At 45.4% G+C, this 17015-nt stretch overlaps 1 protein-coding gene across 2 annotated transcripts in view; it reads right to left on the bottom strand.

Annotated features, from left to right (window-relative positions):
* Window positions 1-439: 439 nt before the first annotated feature.
* Window positions 440-17015, bottom strand: part of PHC1 (polyhomeotic homolog 1) — a 19924-nt gene continuing 3348 nt past the window's right edge. The window contains exons 1-16 of one of the 2 annotated variants that reach the window (XM_018085574.3): window positions 15558-15667; window positions 13449-13605; window positions 12748-12858; window positions 11485-11562; window positions 10922-10963; window positions 10563-10712; window positions 9466-9621; window positions 7867-8365; window positions 6786-7546; window positions 5051-5198; window positions 4733-4941; window positions 4032-4146; window positions 3372-3480; window positions 2546-2696; window positions 1826-2057; window positions 440-1494 (exon numbers count right to left, since the gene is read on the bottom strand). In XM_018085574.3, the coding sequence (XP_017941063.2) occupies window positions 1340-1494; window positions 1826-2057; window positions 2546-2696; window positions 3372-3480; window positions 4032-4146; window positions 4733-4941; window positions 5051-5198; window positions 6786-7546; window positions 7867-8365; window positions 9466-9621; window positions 10563-10712; window positions 10922-10963; window positions 11485-11562; window positions 12748-12858; window positions 13449-13562 (3030 nt within the window). In that variant the 5' untranslated portion in view covers window positions 13563-13605; window positions 15558-15667 and the 3' untranslated portion in view covers window positions 440-1339. Of the gene's footprint in view, window positions 1495-1825; window positions 2058-2545; window positions 2697-3371; window positions 3481-4031; window positions 4147-4732; window positions 4942-5050; window positions 5199-6785; window positions 7547-7866; window positions 8366-9465; window positions 9622-10562; window positions 10713-10921; window positions 10964-11484; window positions 11563-12747; window positions 12859-13448; window positions 13606-15557; window positions 15668-17015 lie in introns of those variants that run through there. The other variant, XM_018085571.3, reaches the window with a different exon arrangement.

Here is a 17015-nt window from a genome sequence, read left to right as displayed (position 1 = left end):
TCTTCATAGTTTGTGTAATTCCTTCAGGTTTTTTGCCAGTTTGTTTGAAGCAGAGGTGCTTCTGGAAGAGAACTCTGCCCAGATTTTCACCTTTGGCAATTTGGTTACAAAACTTCAGAATACCACATATAAAAAAAGCCAAAACCCAAACCTGGAGGGGCTGAACAGGAGGAACTCGGTCTATAACATAACTTCTACCCTTCAGAAACGAGAAGTAACATTAAAGAATTAGTATTCAGTTGTTGTGGGGTGTGTTCAGTTTTTTAACTGAGGAAAAGAAATATTTGTTTTATAACACGAAAAAAAAAAAAGAGCCTTAGGCAGGCAGTACAGTCCTGCCAGCTTAAACTTTGTCCCATAAGCTCTCCTGAGGATAATGAAGACAGACAAAAGAATACAAACTGGTAAGAAAACATGAACACAAAAAAAACCCAAAAAACAAAAACAAAACAAAAAAACCCCAGCCTATTTCACAAAGAGCCTTGGTGCTTCTGGAGACTCCTTTGGATCTGTAAATTATGCCCTGGCACAATGGGAAGACAAACCTAGTGCTGCAAGGTTCCCTAATATTAGACAATCTCCCTCCCCTTTGATTTTCCCATCACTTTGTCATGAGCGCTCAGGAAAAATCCTCTGACTGGTTCTGAGAGAAGCACCTGGAGTGAACAGCTGCCACAACACTTTAGCTTTACTGTCTCCTGTAGACATGCAGAGTGAAGACACGACAGCTCCTATTGCCACAGGCCTTCAAGTTTGGTATGTGTGCTGGAATGGCTATTAAACCCAGTTCATGAGCAGCCTAGGTATTTTTAAAAGTGGAAAAGCAGCAGCCCCTTTTGCTCAAATTCTTCTTTGTCCACCTCTGTCACTCAAAATTTTCTAGTTACCTTTCATGAAACCCCAAGCACAGGTGCTCCCAATGTCCATGTGGGGCCAGCTCTTATGCCTCAAGTTCTGGCAGCGATATTCAAAACTAATATCTAGCAGACCTGCCACGGCAAACACAGATGAGGGCAGTTCCCTTTCAGAAGTCTTTTAAGACAGAAAGAGATCCCTTTCACAGTTTTATGTGGTATATAGGGGAGTCATATTCAAAATCAGTAAGAAGGGAAGTTGTTTAAAGGCCCCAGGTGGCAGTTCTCCCCAACCTCATAGCACCATTAAGAGACCAAGACATGGGCTTGTGCATGGCAGTTTCAATCAGTTAAATTCCTTCTCATTCTTCTTGAATGCAAGACCACAGGGGACTGTTCCATTCTTCCCCGCCCCAGCAGGGTGCTCCAAAACTGGCAGCTGCCCTGGGCTCAGAGCAAACGTGAGACCTCTGGCTTCAGAGCTGTTAGGTCTCTTTGAGGACATTGATCTTGGCACAGATCTTGAGAGCTGGTCCCAGCTTGATGTTCATGGCACTCATGAGATGTTCCTCCTTTAGAAGCAACAGGGCCTGACCATCAATTTCCTGCGCCCGAAACTCCTCAGCAATCTCCTGGCACCCTGTGAAACAAACAAACAAACAAAAAAAGAGTAGTGAGAAACATACATGCCTTGGGCACTCCCCTGCACCTACTCTCTGCACCTCTGGCTGGTACAGAAAAGCAAGCTAGGAATCTAACCAACCCCCATCCCCACTTTAGTCCTCAGTCTCCCTGAGCACACAGGATACTTGAGAAATGCATCTTGAGAATCCATCTGTATGACTTACTCCAATTCAGAAACATGCAAGAGCACTAGGCACCACTGACACTATTTTCTTTCCAGAACGAGAGCCAACAGATCTCCCCATGCTACTGGATCACAGGAGTGCAGGAGAGGATCTTAACTTCACCTTGCAGGGATGCAATGAACTCGTACACTTCCTCCACACTCCAACGACTAGGATTGCTGGACAGGAAGACTGGGTTGATGCCATGTAGATCTGGGGTAGGTGGGGCCATACTAGAGTTTGCCAGGTCCCTCTCTCCATGACTGGCCCTTACTGACAGGGGTCCTGGAGATGTAGGGGACAAGGCTTCATCATAGCTGGAGTTATCAGAGCCTCGACTCGAGTCTTCCTGACCCTACAAGCCCATAGGAAAGAAAACAAAAGGTGTTTTGTAAAAAATTCAAAATTACTAGCTGCAAAATAAGACACTGGGACAAGCAGAAGATGTCCCAATAGTCTGGAACAACTGTCTCAGGCTGTTGGTCCACAGGCAGCTGACCCAAGAGCTCCCTCTCTTCCTCACATCAGCACTGAAGCTCATTCGATTCTTCTATAATCCGATTTAAGTCATTCATGTGGATTGTTTTCTACCAAGGCTGTCAGCTGATCTCACTCACTGAGACCTTCGAAACACACACGGGAGCGAACACAGAGTGAACAGAACAAGTACAAACACGAATCCACTTTCTGCAGTCAATGAATGATTGGAACAGCTCACTGTGCCTTGTGTAACAAGTGTGTCAATGTGCACTCAGCACATTCTGTATGACTACATCCACTGTGACAAAGTGGTACATCCAGCAATGACAAATTTTACTCTGCCTGATAGGACAATGTCCTTACCCTGTGGCGCTTGCCCTGGATCTTTGTTCGAGCAATTTCGGAGCTGCTGCGCCGAGGCCCCCGTCGGCGCACACGAGCATAGTTAGCTTCCTGGAATTCCTTCATCTTCTTTCTCTGCAGCCGAAACTGATGGCTGCAGCTGACATTGTACCTCAAATAAGCAGAAGCAGAGCAGCAGTTAAGAAACAGCAACTATCTAAGCCTAATACTTCTCCTTGCTCTAGATGGGGATAAAACTCCTCTTTACCATCAAGTTCTGTTCCTCCTCCTTTTAAGACTTCCCCTTGGAAGGAACCAGTCCAGACTTCTGACACAAGCAATATTTGGACACCAGAGTCTTGATCTAACATCTGAAGGGTCAATTAAGTCATTCCCCTAAGGGAAAAAAGACCCATAACAAGCACTCTGCTATCAACAGGAAGCAGCAATGACTAGTCTAACTTCTCCCCATTTTTTTCCCAAATGCTCCCTTGTGTCTTTGTCTAGTACCAATGTATCAGACAGTGATCAGTGTGCATTAATTTAGTCAGTCAAATGTACATTTCACTGAAGAGAAGTTCTTTGCAGCCCTAGAACTTCCCCCTTCCCACTTCATTTCCTGAGCAAGCCAGAAATTCTGTTTATACTCAACACCACATCCACCTCTCTGGACCTAGAAGCATTTACAAATCATTTAAAGTCCTAAAGGATCTCTGTGGCCAGTACATCCCATGGAGGGAGAATCAGATATACTGCAGTGTTGTAAACTACTTGGATAAGGGGCACATGCCCAGTTCCATAAAATGCATAGTCAGAGATAAGGAAAATTCCATCTTGCTATTATTACCTTTTAGCACAGGTCATGGAACAAAACCTCTTGGAGCCACGGAACTGGGTTGCTGGGGCGTACTTCCCACAATATTCACACTTCAACAAGTTTGCCTTCTTATCAAGCTCTAGAGAGATACAGAGATACACACTAGCTGATGATCTGAACTGAAGCAGATCACACGCACAATGATTCTCCATTCCACTGCTCTTCTTCTGAAGAGACAGATTCCAAGCATGATTTTCTACTGAATCTAGTAAGTAGTTAGCTTGGGGAAGAAGCTCCACTAATTAGGACTTCAGGATATTGAACAGAGCAGGTTTTTTCTCTTTGTCAGTACAGTTTCATGGAACAAGTGAAAAACAGCATATCCCTCACATCCTACAAGGCTGGGGGGGAAATCTTCATAGCTGCACTCTCTGCTCTGTCCACACATCCTTCACAGTCATTAGAGACAGGTACAGTTCAGATTCTTCTGCTTACTACTGACATGGGATGTGTTAGATCATATTAACAACAAAAAATATTCTGCACTCAAGAAAAGGAGATTCTAGGTCCATAGCTTGAGTTTCTTAAGAGTTAGCAGGAAGAGGTACAAGTCTATGAAGTTAATAATACAGTATCAGAGAGCAGAAATTTTCAGTAACACTAACTAGACCTCCTGGTGCTGAAACTCACCCATGGAAGCACTGTCCCCTCCCAGAGAATTGCTGGACAGGTTTTCATTCTGGCCAGAAGGAGCCTCTCCCTGCAGTGGTTTCTCAGATTCTTTCAGCAGCTGAGAACAACCCACCTGGATAGGAAGAGAATGAGTTAGACCCAATAGTAAAGGATTCTCTGTGTTCAGCATCTTTTGCAAAGTATATGCAGCTCAAAATTCAGCTCAGAAGAATCTCTCTGCCTAATAGGGAAGGAGACATACTGAACAAAGTTATTAGTCCTTCCTGACTCAGAGGCTTGGCCATTCATTCAAAGATCCCCAAATACTATCTGCCTGCAATATATATAGCCTGCAATTCCATGTAACTGCATTTCCCTTTATTTGCTTCAACTTCACTCACTGCCTGTTCAAAATGCATCTTTCCCTCATTAAAAATCAGAAAGAAGAACCTCCTTGTAATTCTTGCATAAATTATTGCTTTGGGGACTACTGGAGTAAACAGTTGCCGTAATACTTGTTCTACTCCTTCCAACTCGTTCTCTTTAATGACACTTCTTAATGCCTTGCTTCATTCATGACACCTCCCTCCGTTCCCTTCCCCTTCACTGTCTGCATCTCAAGCTAGAAATGCTGAGTTGGAATATGGGGAAAGACGGAAGCCCACCACCCTCCCAAGAAGCTTCTACAGCTCCCTCCCCCCAAAACAAAAAATCCCTACTGGAAAGGGCTCTGCTCCTTCCTGGATGACAAAGCCTTCAATGATGTGTGTGAGGATCTGGGGCTTGACGATGGCTTGTGGGGGTTTGGAGTCTCCCATCTGACGTGACACCATTGCCAGGTTTGGGGTGGAAGCAGAGGTGGGGGTAACTGAGGCTCCTTCACTTGACGTGGTATTTGGGGTTGCAATGGCAGCAGTGTCAGAATTATCTGGAAAGTTAACAGCACAAGAGTCAGTTCCCTTTGCTCCACCTACTTCAAGCGGAATATAAGATCAGACGCTTAGCACACACAAGCAGAGCTCTCCTTTGTACCTCACCTCCAAGGCCACTCTTCTCCTCTATGTTTTTGGGGCTGTCTGTTACAGGAGAGGACCTGGCAGGCAGGAGTGCAGTGACGTTGGGTGATTCCTCCTTCTCCTCCTCTGACTCTGCCTTGCGCTTTACTGCTAAGGTCTGAGATTTGCCCTGCATGAATAAAGAGCAACACGTAAGCACATAGAAGAGCTCCAAAGCAAAGAACACAACAGACAAAAGGCAAAAAAAAAAAAAAATGTATCCTGCTCCATCATACTTGATTTCCAGCCTGGTTCCTTCTGGACATGCTTCTAACTCCTTCACAGTACATACCTCTACTTAGGAGCGTTTGCGTAGCAAGGAACAAAGCTTGACAATACTCACTATCATACCACGGACTAGGATCTGGTGTCCCAATTCATGTTGATACACTGGTATAATATCAAGACAATATGTGAACCTCAAAGGATTGTTCCAGGAAGAATGAAATGGAATGGCATTCATTTCCAAACAGGCTTTTGGCTAAATCAGATCAGTTTCAGCAAAGTAGAGTCAAAAAAGCAGGGGACACATGTTCCCTATGAGCATAATTGCCCCCACTCTAAATATGAGACAAATCCTGTGACACCTTCCCGAAGAAGCAGACGGAGTCTAGAAACAATCTCAGAAACTGGCTAAGGAAGTGCTCAAAGTGAGGCTAAATGGAGCTCTGAGCAACCTGGCCTAGCAGCCTGTGTCCCTGCCACAGGAGGGGGCTTGGAACTAGATGATCTTTAAGGTCCTTTCCAACTCAAACCATTTATGATTCTATGATCTGAGTTTGTAAAGTGCTGTTGTCCCAGGGATTTAGGCAGGTCCTAACCAGACAATTCATAACATCACAGACGAGGCTTCTGGAACATGAACCATCTTTGTTTTCCTCTGCACAGCCTGTTGCTAGGAGATCCTCTGAGGCCTAGAGTCAGTGTCTGCTACCATATACCAAGGGGTCTGTGACACAGAAGAATCCACACTGGAGCAGTTCACGAAAAACTGCAGCTTGTGGAAAAGGCCCACATTGGAGAAGTTTGTGAAGGACTGTATCCCATCGGAGGGATCCCATGCTACAGCAAGGGAAAAGCATGAGAAAGAGACAAAACCTTAAGAACTGACCATAACCCCCATTTCCTGTCCTCCTGCACTCCTCAGGGGGAGGAGGTAGAAGAGTTGGGAGTGAAGCCTGAGCCCATGAGGAAGGAAGCAGGTATTTTTTAGATTTGTTCTTTTCCAATTACTCTACACTGATTAATTGGCAGTAAATTAAATTAATTTCCCTAAATTGAGTTGGTTTTGCCGGTGACGGTAATTGGCAAGTGATTTCCACATCCTTCTCTCAACCCACAAGCTTTTCATTGTATTTTTCTCCTCATGTCCTGTTGTGAATGAGGAGTGAGAGAGCACCAACTTAGTGGTCACCCAGCAGCCAGCCAAGGTCAACCCACCCCACTGTTACGTGTGATACTTAATATGTGATGTGGACACCTGCCCCATTTTGGGGCAAGCCTTTAAATGATAATGTGGAAGAGAAATGCTTGTAGTCAGTAATCCCAGGGCTTGGATTGGAATTAGTGTTTTTGAGAGCAAAAAAGTCTCCACATCCCTTTCCCCAAACCCCTTGCCCATCCCATCCCACTGACCTGGGCCTGGACTGCGATTGGTGTCCTAGGAATGAACAAAGAGAATCCATATGCTATTCTCCTTCTCAATGGTATCACTTACTGGCAACTGGACAGACTGCATGTAGAATGCTGCTGGCATCTGAGCCACAACTGGAGAGGAAGCTGGGCTCTTCACCATGTGGGCTGTGCCTTGAACTTGTGCCAAATTCACCCCTGTGGTGAGAGGGGGAGCTTCCTGTGAGGATGCTGGAGCTGAAGATGATGATGGGGAAGCAGCATGGGTTTGGGAAACAGGCTGGACTACAGCTGGCATTCCCCGGGATGTCGGCACTGCTGCAGCAATCTGAGCCAAACCCAGCGCTTGGGCTTGGCCTGAGCCCTGCTGCCGAGTACCCACTACCTGCACTGGGATGTGTGGTGGAGGCTGCTGTGTTGCTGACATTTTGGCAGGCCCAAGCTGAGGTGGTTTGATGGGGGTGACCAGAGACTTTGACTGAATTGGAACAGGTGACTTTGTGGCTGGCTGGCAAGGACTGTCCTGCTGGAGCTGCAAATGCTGGGGTTGGGACTGCAACATAGGTTGTACCACAAGGGTCTGAGCCTGCTGCTGGTTCTGAGGTGGAGCCTGCTGCTGTGGAGGCTGAGCTTGCTGCTGCTGTTGGGTCAGAGATGCTGCTTGCTGCTGTTGCTGCTGTTGGGCCAGTTGAAGATGAGTGGCTGTGTGGAGAAGCTGGGACTGGCGGTGCTGGAACTGCTGCTGGTGATGAATGGCTATCTGCTGCTGGATCACCACCTGCTTCTGCAGATGGATCTGCTGCTGCTGCTGGATCAGTGAGTGTGGCTGAATCTGCGTATACGTTGCTACACAAACATAGAGTGAGAAGAAACAGAGCAGAAAAGTTAGTAACGATGCAGCTGGGAACAACCAAAACAAGGCAGGCAGCCACTGCATTGGTTTGAGACATTAAGCTCCAAAATGACTGTTAGCTTACTGGCAGAGGACATAAGGGACTAAATCAACTTCTCATGCTAATAGGGAGGGATAACCCCTCAAAACAAGAGGTCTCTGGGAGCCCAGAAGCTGGGAGGTGTGTGGGAAAACCTTTCACCATCAGGGCTTTCAAATGCTACTCTTGCGAAAGCCCAGTGGCCTCCAAGAGAAAAAGCAGGTGTGCACTTACCTGAGCTAATCAAGGTCTGACTGGGTGCTGGTGTAGCAGTCCTGGTCAGGTTCATGCCCACTGTTTGCTGTCCGCTGCTGTCCGTTTCGCCCTTTTTTGTGGCTGCATTCTCTGTCTCTGTCTGGCTTCCCTGGCTGACAGTCACAGCCTGGGCAGCCGCTACTGGTAATGGCTGAACCACCCCTGTGCCCTTCCTTTGGCAACTGCCAGCAGCACCTGCCGAGGAGGTCTGGCTCAATCCCATTGAGGTCTGGCTCCCACCACTTGCCACCACACCCCCGGAGACACCATTGCTGCCTGTTGCTCCCTGGCTCAGGTTGAGGGACTGGCCAGCAGTGCCAGAGGAGGCCTGAGCCACTGCCACGGTCTGGCCTGTGCTGGTGGCCTGTGGTAAGCCCGAAGCCTGGGAGCTTCCTGGCAGAGCTGCCTTCTGAGCAGAGCCTTGGAGCTGGGTGTTAGTGGTGGAGGTCTGCTGGCTCCTCACAGCCAAGTTCTGCACCTAGAAACACACATACAAAACAGAATCCATTTGCTTTATACACATTACTTGCTGGGAGTTTGACAGAGCATGTGTAAGCAACACACTCTACTGGCATGCAGGCTAAGTTGATGCCTCAAGTCTCACGTGAGGAGATGGCTAACACTGCAGGGCAAAGCTCAGGCATGGTCCATCCCAGGAAGCACATTATCCTGAACTCCCTCCTGCTCCATCTCTGATGGAAATTAAAGATCTCATGGCACTTTGTGAACAAGATTTGAGGATACCATCTTTCTCCGAGGCATGTTACAGCCTTCAGACCTGCCTGCCATATCATTGCACTGGTAGGACCCAGTTTAGTGTGGCTCTAAAAGCACCGAGATACTCCTTTAAAGACCAATCATTCCTTTTCAATTTTTGTGCCACTTGCCTCCTGCCCCTGTGCAGGGCTTTCCATTCAGCAGGTCCACAGATCTACTTATGGCCAGCACCCCTTCCAATTTCACCAGTTCCTCTGTAATTTGGTGCTGCCACCCTCTGTTGTGACTCCTTCCCCAAATGCAATGTTATCTTCAAAGTTTGATCATGGTTGACTTTTCTTCAAAGAAAATGCTCCAGACAAGAAAAATATGAAGTAACTGGAAATCCCAAGAATGACTGGGATAAGACAAGGTAAATGAAAAGCCATGGCAGTTCCCTGACCCAGAGAATTACTTACAGATGAATGAAGCAACTAAAACCTTGTGGCCTGTTCAATCTTTGCCATCTTTACAAGAACAAATCAGCTAGGTGAAGGAATACTACCTCTGGCAAAGACATTAAACTGAAGAGTAACTGAAAACTGGACATAGTTCTTTTTGCACAAGCACAGTCATAAAACTGTGAAGATGGGATTGATCCAGCCAGTGGCTCACATCAGAAATTTTCAGCGGAAATTAATCCCATCTCTGAAGGCAAAAAGCAAACACGAAAATATGGTGGTAAAAGAAAACAGAATCTCCTGCTTGCACAGGGACACGGGTTGGGGATAAAATAGAGATGATCTGCCTTACAGGGACATTTTAAGACAAAGACCAGAGTGTGGGATGACAGAAAGCAGGGGGAAGGGAGGTGTCACTGACCTGGTCTGTGTCTGCATGGACCCCAGGAGACTGAGTGGGTGGTACTTCCTGCTGGACAGCAGCCACAGCCCCGTTGGGCATCAGGATGAGTTGGGAGGCAAGAGGCACATTGCGACCCAGGGTCCGGTTTACCTGCAACAGGTTCCCCAGCTGTGGCTGTTGAGGATTAGATGATGTGGAATGAAAGGAATGGAGGGGAAGAGAAAAAGAAAGACAACGAACCACAGGCAAACATTACAAAGCAACACTGGGCTGCAGTGTCACACACTGCAAAACCACCAACCCTCCTTGCACTGTAACACTGAACCTAACCCTCAGGAGCAGGAAACTGAGAACAGTTTCCTCAAGGAAACAAGCACTCTTCTATCAAACATGGGCCTGGGCCAACTCCCACAGACTGCCTGAGGCTGGCTAAAAAACTGAGGTATCATTGAATTTTCAGATGTTTACCAGGGACTGGTAGGGAAATGGTGATAAAAGACATACATCCAAGATCAGGGTTGCTTGAGAAGATGGGGATTACAACCTGTATCTGAAGTCAACTGAGACACAGTTGACTTTTTAAGTAGGTAACCAAGCCCCAGACTAACTATATAGTCAAGCCTAGTGTTTTCTATTTAGCTGAACTTCAAAGCAATTAAAGCAATGACTATTTGTTCACATTCATTTATGTTTCTAAACTTGCTGAGCACAGCAACAGTAGAAGAATAATTTACCATATATCTGTTCCAGTACTGAACCAGAAGAGTAGTTTTTTTCTGTGAGCTATATTCAAGTCTAGGACATATATTTCACATTTACACTCTAGTGAGAAGTGCTATGGGATCTTTAACATCTATGCAGAGCAGAGACACACAGTTGTTAACATTCTCACCTGAGTCACAAAATACAAAGCTCATCTACCCTCAAAAGCAGAGCCCAGAATCAAATTTGTGGTTTCAGGGACAACAGCTTCCCGATACGATTTTAAAATATACTGCAAAATCCATAAAGTTAGACTTAGTCCATAGGTGATAGCAATCCCAAGCAGAGAGACACTGAAGGAGGTAGTAAGCGGGTTTCACGGTCAGGACACATTTTGCATGCACATCTCTTACCCGAAGATACATCTGGGCCTGTGACTGGTTGAGAGGCGGTGAGGTGGTATTCCCAAGGAGCACAGACTGTGTCAGGGTTGTGGCGCTGGGGGAACTCACGCTCTGTGACCGACTGATCAGCTGAGCAGCTGATGTGGTGGCTAGGTTGATCTTAGAACAGAAAAAAGTTCCAAATCATATATGAAGACATGGAGACCAAGAAATAAGTACAAATTCACTTAGTGGGGTACAGCCAGAACAGACATTTTACAGTTTTTTTCCTGTATTCCACAGGGGACCAAGAAGAAGAAATTTCTTGTCTTAGAGGGCTCATCTTAGAGGCTATGCAATCTAAACTAGCCAAAGCCCTGGATACTAACCTCATTCGTATGCTGAGCTTGAGTATCACTGTTAGCATGCAACTGTAATAAGAGATCCAAAAAAAAATTACATCATTTTCTCCAGCCTCTCAAATAAAGATAGAAAACCCACAAAATCTTCTCTACCCTACCCACTCATCTACTCTCCAAACAAATCCAAGCTTCTCAATACTCACTACAAAACAGACATCCTCTCATTCAACAAACTACTACTCTGCCCAAGACAAAAGGAGATTCCCTTTCAAGCTGCCATGACTCCTTCTCCAAAGTCCTGACCCTTTTCTAATACATGACAACATACCCCAAAGCCTCAGCAAACAGAGATCCATGTCAACCTTTCCAGCTAAGAGGCCTCTCCCACCCAAAAACCTTATCTGGTCTCCTTAACCCCCACCAATAACAATAGCACCCCAAATCCTCAAAGTTGTCTGCATATTGTGGATTCCCAGCATTCTTAGAAGCTGTGTGGCTGACTGCCATCCTTAAATACAAAGAGGAGAAAAAACAACGTGGGGAGTAATAGGGAGGCTTCAATATATGTGTGAGGGAGCAGTTTTACTTACAGAAGCCTGGGTGGTGGTGGTCTGTTGAGAGGTGCTAGTGTTGGGGGAGCTGGCCTGTCTACTGGCTGCAATTGTAGCCTGCAAGAAAGATTGACAGAGACATGAGTGCCTGGAACAAACTTTTTAATCCAGGCCAATTATTTGGCTTTGTCAGAACACCTAGTCCCTTAGCCTGACAGTGAAGGACCTCCAGTCCTTCCACCCAGGGGTAAACATCCTACTGTTCCCCAGCTTGTCATGCTACACACTGCAACTCTCACCCTAATGCTGAAATCCACTGTTAACATCCAGACATTCCCTGCAGTATTAGCACTTTGCTGGCTAACTAGGCAGTTTAGTAACAATGCAATGGTAGTACTCCAAGTAACGAATTTCAGATTATAGTACATATGGTTTGTGGAGGAATATAAATATTGGTTTCTTTATTTCCCCCTCTCTGATCCCATGGGAATTCACCTGTATGAGTTTAGTTAATTTTATAATTAAGATTTGTGCAAAAATGACACAAGGATTCTAATCTTTCAGTAGTATAAGACAACAGGTAGGTATTTTATGAACAACTACATCCTGGACTAACTGTCAAGGAGTTCAGCTACTGAGATATTGTTACACAAACAGAACTGTATTCACATCACACATAATCCATCCTCAACTGATGATAAAGTCTGGTGGGTGAGCAAAGTTGATAAAGAAAAAAAATATTCAATAGTTGTACATCATAAAATATCTTGATTCATATTGATCTATATATGTCTCAATTAAAAAGAAAGCCTCCTGGCTGGACAAGATCCACCCCAGATCCCTCTTGCTGTTAAAGAAAACATGAGCTACTAAGTTTCAAGACAGAAAATTCAGAGCATACCGCCTGAAATTTCACTCAAACACAAACATTTATTCTCAGAGAAGTAACAATCCACTGTTCCCTTTAATACAGTTTTTTAACATTATTGCATTCACGGCTGATTTAACCACCCATCTTTTATTTAAAGAAGGTGCAGGGGTAGTCATAGGCCTCCGGAGTGCAACTTCCCTGATGGGGATACCAAATTTTATCTTCCCCTGGTCTGTACCTGAAAAACAAATGAATCTTTGCATCAGGCTTCCAGTTTACTAGCTGTTTGTATTAACTCTAAACAAGAGGACTTGTTGTCTCATCAGGGATCAGGATGACCTCAGTGCACAAGGCACTGCACAAGAAGATAACTTCTGGATCTTCCCCAGAGAATGATCCAATTCCTCTCCTTCTGCCTCTTGGCAACTCACCTGCTGGACAGCAGCCAGGCTGTGAAGCTGGGCACTGTTAAACTGCTGCTGGAGCATAAACTGATGGAAGTACTGGGCTGCATTGGGCTGCCTCTGGAGTGCCTGCAGGGCCTAGATAAAGAGGAAAACCCAATTGTCAAAACTTGTGTGTGCTTGAAGGGTGATTGAAGAGCACAATGAAGAAATAAGTAACAGCCACGAGAACATCCCTAGACCAAATGAAAAAAAGCATGCACTAGATTAGCACCTCAAAATCCATACTACAGTCACAAATTTGGTAACAGACTGAATCACAGGTGTATTCCAGGACAGCAGGAAGCACACCTGCAAGAGCTTAATAAACTCCAGGAATCTGGGGATGTGTGTGGTCACATACACAGACAAGTTTTCCTGCGTATGGAGGGTATAGACAGGCTGGGACGGTAAACTGAGTGACTTGCTCTAGAACAGCAGGCTAAAATCAATGTATTGGATCACAGGACAGATTATATCTAAGAGGCTGGACACTGAAGGAGTAACCTATAAAACATGACGTCTCAGGCTGTAAGAACTCAGGCCTAGCATAATAATTTCTAAATCTGAAAAACGACAGTCCTCTGTGCATGCTCCCACTTGGACACATTAACTCAGGGGAACACGAAAGAGCTTACCACCACCTTCCACTGAGGCACCTGCCACCCCAGAACATAACTGTGTCTCACCTGTACTGCCTGTCGCTCATAGAGAGACATCTGTGATATCTGAGGACGGGTGCTTCCTCCAGAACTGGAGCTCCCGCTGGTGGAGTTGGAGTTCTGCTCACTTTCAGTCTCCATGGTGACAGGATCCCAGGAGCTCAGGCTGAGCTGGACTCCAGATCTGCATTGAGAGAGTTGGAAAGTAAGTCAGGCTACAGAAAAAAACAAACTGTATTTCACTACATTACACAGCTTTTTTACTGGAATATCTCAAAACCAGGCTCCATGCACAACTTTGCTACATCACAGGGACCAGGGATGGTGGGCTTCTGAAATCACCCAGAAATTATACCCACAGTTTAAATCTTTTATGTCCACAGTCAGAGACGTAATGCACACATTCTCATATTTTTATTGCCATGCTATAGTTGGAACCTACGGCATCATGAAATCTTGAAAAGGTAGTGAAGGAGCAGCTGCAGCTCATTCAGGCAATCATTTGTTTACAGACCTTTCCTTCAAGAGGAGCTAGTGAACTCAGGCAAATTCCACCATGCTTCCAGTCCTCCACTGCACTTTGGCAACTTCTGATCCTCTCCTCCTCCAGCACCTCAACTCCATCGCCCTCCTGCAGATAAACCAACTCTGTCCCTCCTTCTCCTAACTTAGCCTCCAGCCCTCAACCCTTTCTTTCTTTCTCCGATCATATGGACTTTCTAACTACTTGTAGTTCCTGACAGATCTTCTCTTGGATAACAGACTAGAGGCTGGTATCTGTGGTGGCGAGTTGCTTTCAGGAGGAATGGAGTCAGAAGCAGAGTGGATGAAGTGTTCACTGGCAACACTTGTAAGGCAAAAGTTGCTGAAGAGGTCATGCAGAACCAAGGAGATCTTCCAGCAGCAGAAAGATGAGTTGCAGTGAATTGCAGGACTGAGAAAGGACTGGAGAACGTTTTCATCAGCCAAGAGGAAGAGAAGTGAGATTGAAGAGAGTGCTTAGCAGAAGAGTCATGCATTGACATGATCAGGGAGTTTTCTACGGCAAGAAACGTGAGCTACACCAGGAGTAGTGGCAGGAGGGGTTAGAGTCAGAAAAGGGAGCAAAAGTGATTATTCAACAGAATTCCACCGGGAAAAAAAAACACAAACCTGACTTTTTAGAAGGATATAATTTCATGTAAGATTTTTAAAAAAGTTTCTGATAGTCCTATTATCACTGACAGCCTATTTATTTCCAAAACACCAGCTGGCTCCTCTGTAATGTATATGAGAGACCTCTATATGATACCCCTCTAAATGAGTTTCCAGGAGTCCAGACCACTGGCACAGCACCTTTATCTAGCCCTTTCTAAATCCAGAGATTTTGAGCTTCACAGCCTTCTCCAAACAATGTTTTCCTAGTGCATAAACAAACAGACCAGTGCAGCAGAAAAGAGGGTTTAACAATAGTCTCAACCAGACAACTTTTTAAATTCTGACATGGTGTTAAGGACAGCAGATTACTCGAAAGTAGGGCAACAGCATTAACACTGCAGAGGATGGGTGGCTAAATGAAGGAATTGCTGCTTCAAACCTGCTCCTCAGAATCTGGAAAATCTTTAATTGGCAAGCAGAAAGCTGCTGCTCCAGTCCTGTCTTCCACATACATCTTTATCTCTACCCTCAAGTCCTGCCCAGGCATCTCCCTGCTAATCCAACACTGGCTTCCTGCACTGCTTCAGCATCGGCCATCGGTAATTCTGCCCTGAAGTCATCTTCTCTTCACCTGAGACACCCCTGAAGTCATCTTCTCTTCACCTGAGACACGCCTCCTCCTAACTGGTCACTACCATCTTCAGGCACAACTCTACTACAGCTAGAAAGAGTTGGGCAATAAAACTATCCAGAATATAAAAGCTCTGGAGAAACAACTGCCTCAAAGGTCTTCCCCAGAGCGCAACACCACAAAAATTAAATGAAGCCTGAAAATAAACAAACTGAGAAGGAAGAGAATAAATACAGACTTTTATCCACTGTGGTGGATAAATGAAGTACTTTGAATGGAGTTAAAATGCAAGTGAAGCTACACACATTACACCGAGTTCTCTAGTAGCTCAGCTGCCATTAGAAGACAATTTATGCTCCCTTGCTCACCCTCAACCTCCCAGCATTCACCTCATTTCTGGTGCTCAGTAGATCAACTTGTTAACTCTGCAGAAAAGCTACCCTCAACATCATTTTCTGCCAGATCAGTGAGCTGAATTACCTTACTTATGATGCCACAAGTGTCAGTGAGAGGAAAGAATGTAACTAATGTTCACCCTTACCCTCAACAGCTGCAAAAGGGGAAACCTGGCTTCTGACTTGGTGCTCTGTTTCACCAATCTGTGTTTCCTCACTAAACAGCACTACTGAATCCTAACATTACTAGCATTTTTGAGAATTCCATATCGATCTAGATCTTATTAAAATCAGGTCCTAGAACAAAGAGAATCTTACTGAAACACCTCTGGTACGAGAGGCATTGAATAATTTTGCTGAATTCCTGTGCAGGCAGAAGGCCTTTTGGAGACATGGACAGAAAAGCATACTCTCCCTTTGCAGAAGGGCAGTAAGAATTTTAAGTCACTCACAGCAAGTAGGGTTATCCAGCAAAACCCTTTCCAAATACAAAAGTGAAAAGGCACAGTATTTCCCCAAGCAAGTTCATTTAAGGCTGCAGCTCCATGTTAGTGTAATCCGATCCAAACACAGGCTATTCCCAGACAGAATAGCAGAATTACACCCCCTCCCCTCCTCCAAGTGCATCTTCCAGCACCTTCCTCTTACAAAAATTTAGTGATCACTATGCTATCACATCACTTGACTCATCTAGCTGCTCCATGAGTTGGATAACTCACTAAAAATGATTAAACCATGGGTTTTCCAAACAAACAAAAAAACCCCCAGACTAACAATGTGGCCATTACTTGAAATTAACCTTTGAACAACAGCTAGAACTGCACCCCTAAAAGGCAGCCCCTGAAGGATACAAAGGCCTTTTAGCTCCATGGCAGGAATGACCACACTGCAAAAAGGAAGGGAAAAGGGAGAAAACTGGCTCAGGCAGCAGTACAAGCATGAGAACATGGGCCAGTCCAGAGCCTAACCCACACAGCTGATCTCAGCACACCCCAAGAACACCACAGGTGGCCCATCTACAAGTTCCTGACCTTTCTCAAGCACAAGAGCAGAGAAGAGTCAGGTCAAACATCTACTCTAGTCATCAAACACTTCGTAGAAAAGTTTTACTTGCTCACCCCATCCATTCCCCCCTGGCACACGACTGCTGTCTGCAGAACATTTCCTAACCTTCTAACTGGTTTTGTCACATCATCCTTGAGAAACTAAGTTAGCAAACAAGTAAGATTTGCACAGGTTTGCCCCATAGGTTTGGGGGAGAAAAACTGATAATCAGGACTACTGCAGCGCACTCTCCTCCGTTACTGTACGTTTCCACAACAGCTTCCAAGCTACCTAAGCAGAGGTGCGAAGCTGCCGGGACACGCTAACTCTGCTCTGGGATGCTCTGGAAGCAGCAGTAGGTGCGACGTTGGAGCACTGCAGGACCCC

The sequence above is a fragment of the Manacus vitellinus genome, unplaced genomic scaffold (genome assembly GCF_001715985.3).
Source record: "Manacus vitellinus isolate BGI_N305 unplaced genomic scaffold, ASM171598v3 scaffold_83_pilon, whole genome shotgun sequence".
Lineage (NCBI taxonomy): Eukaryota > Metazoa > Chordata > Aves > Passeriformes > Pipridae > Manacus > Manacus vitellinus.
Note: the sequence above shows the minus strand (reverse complement) of the source record. Positions and strands in the feature narration are given on the sequence as shown.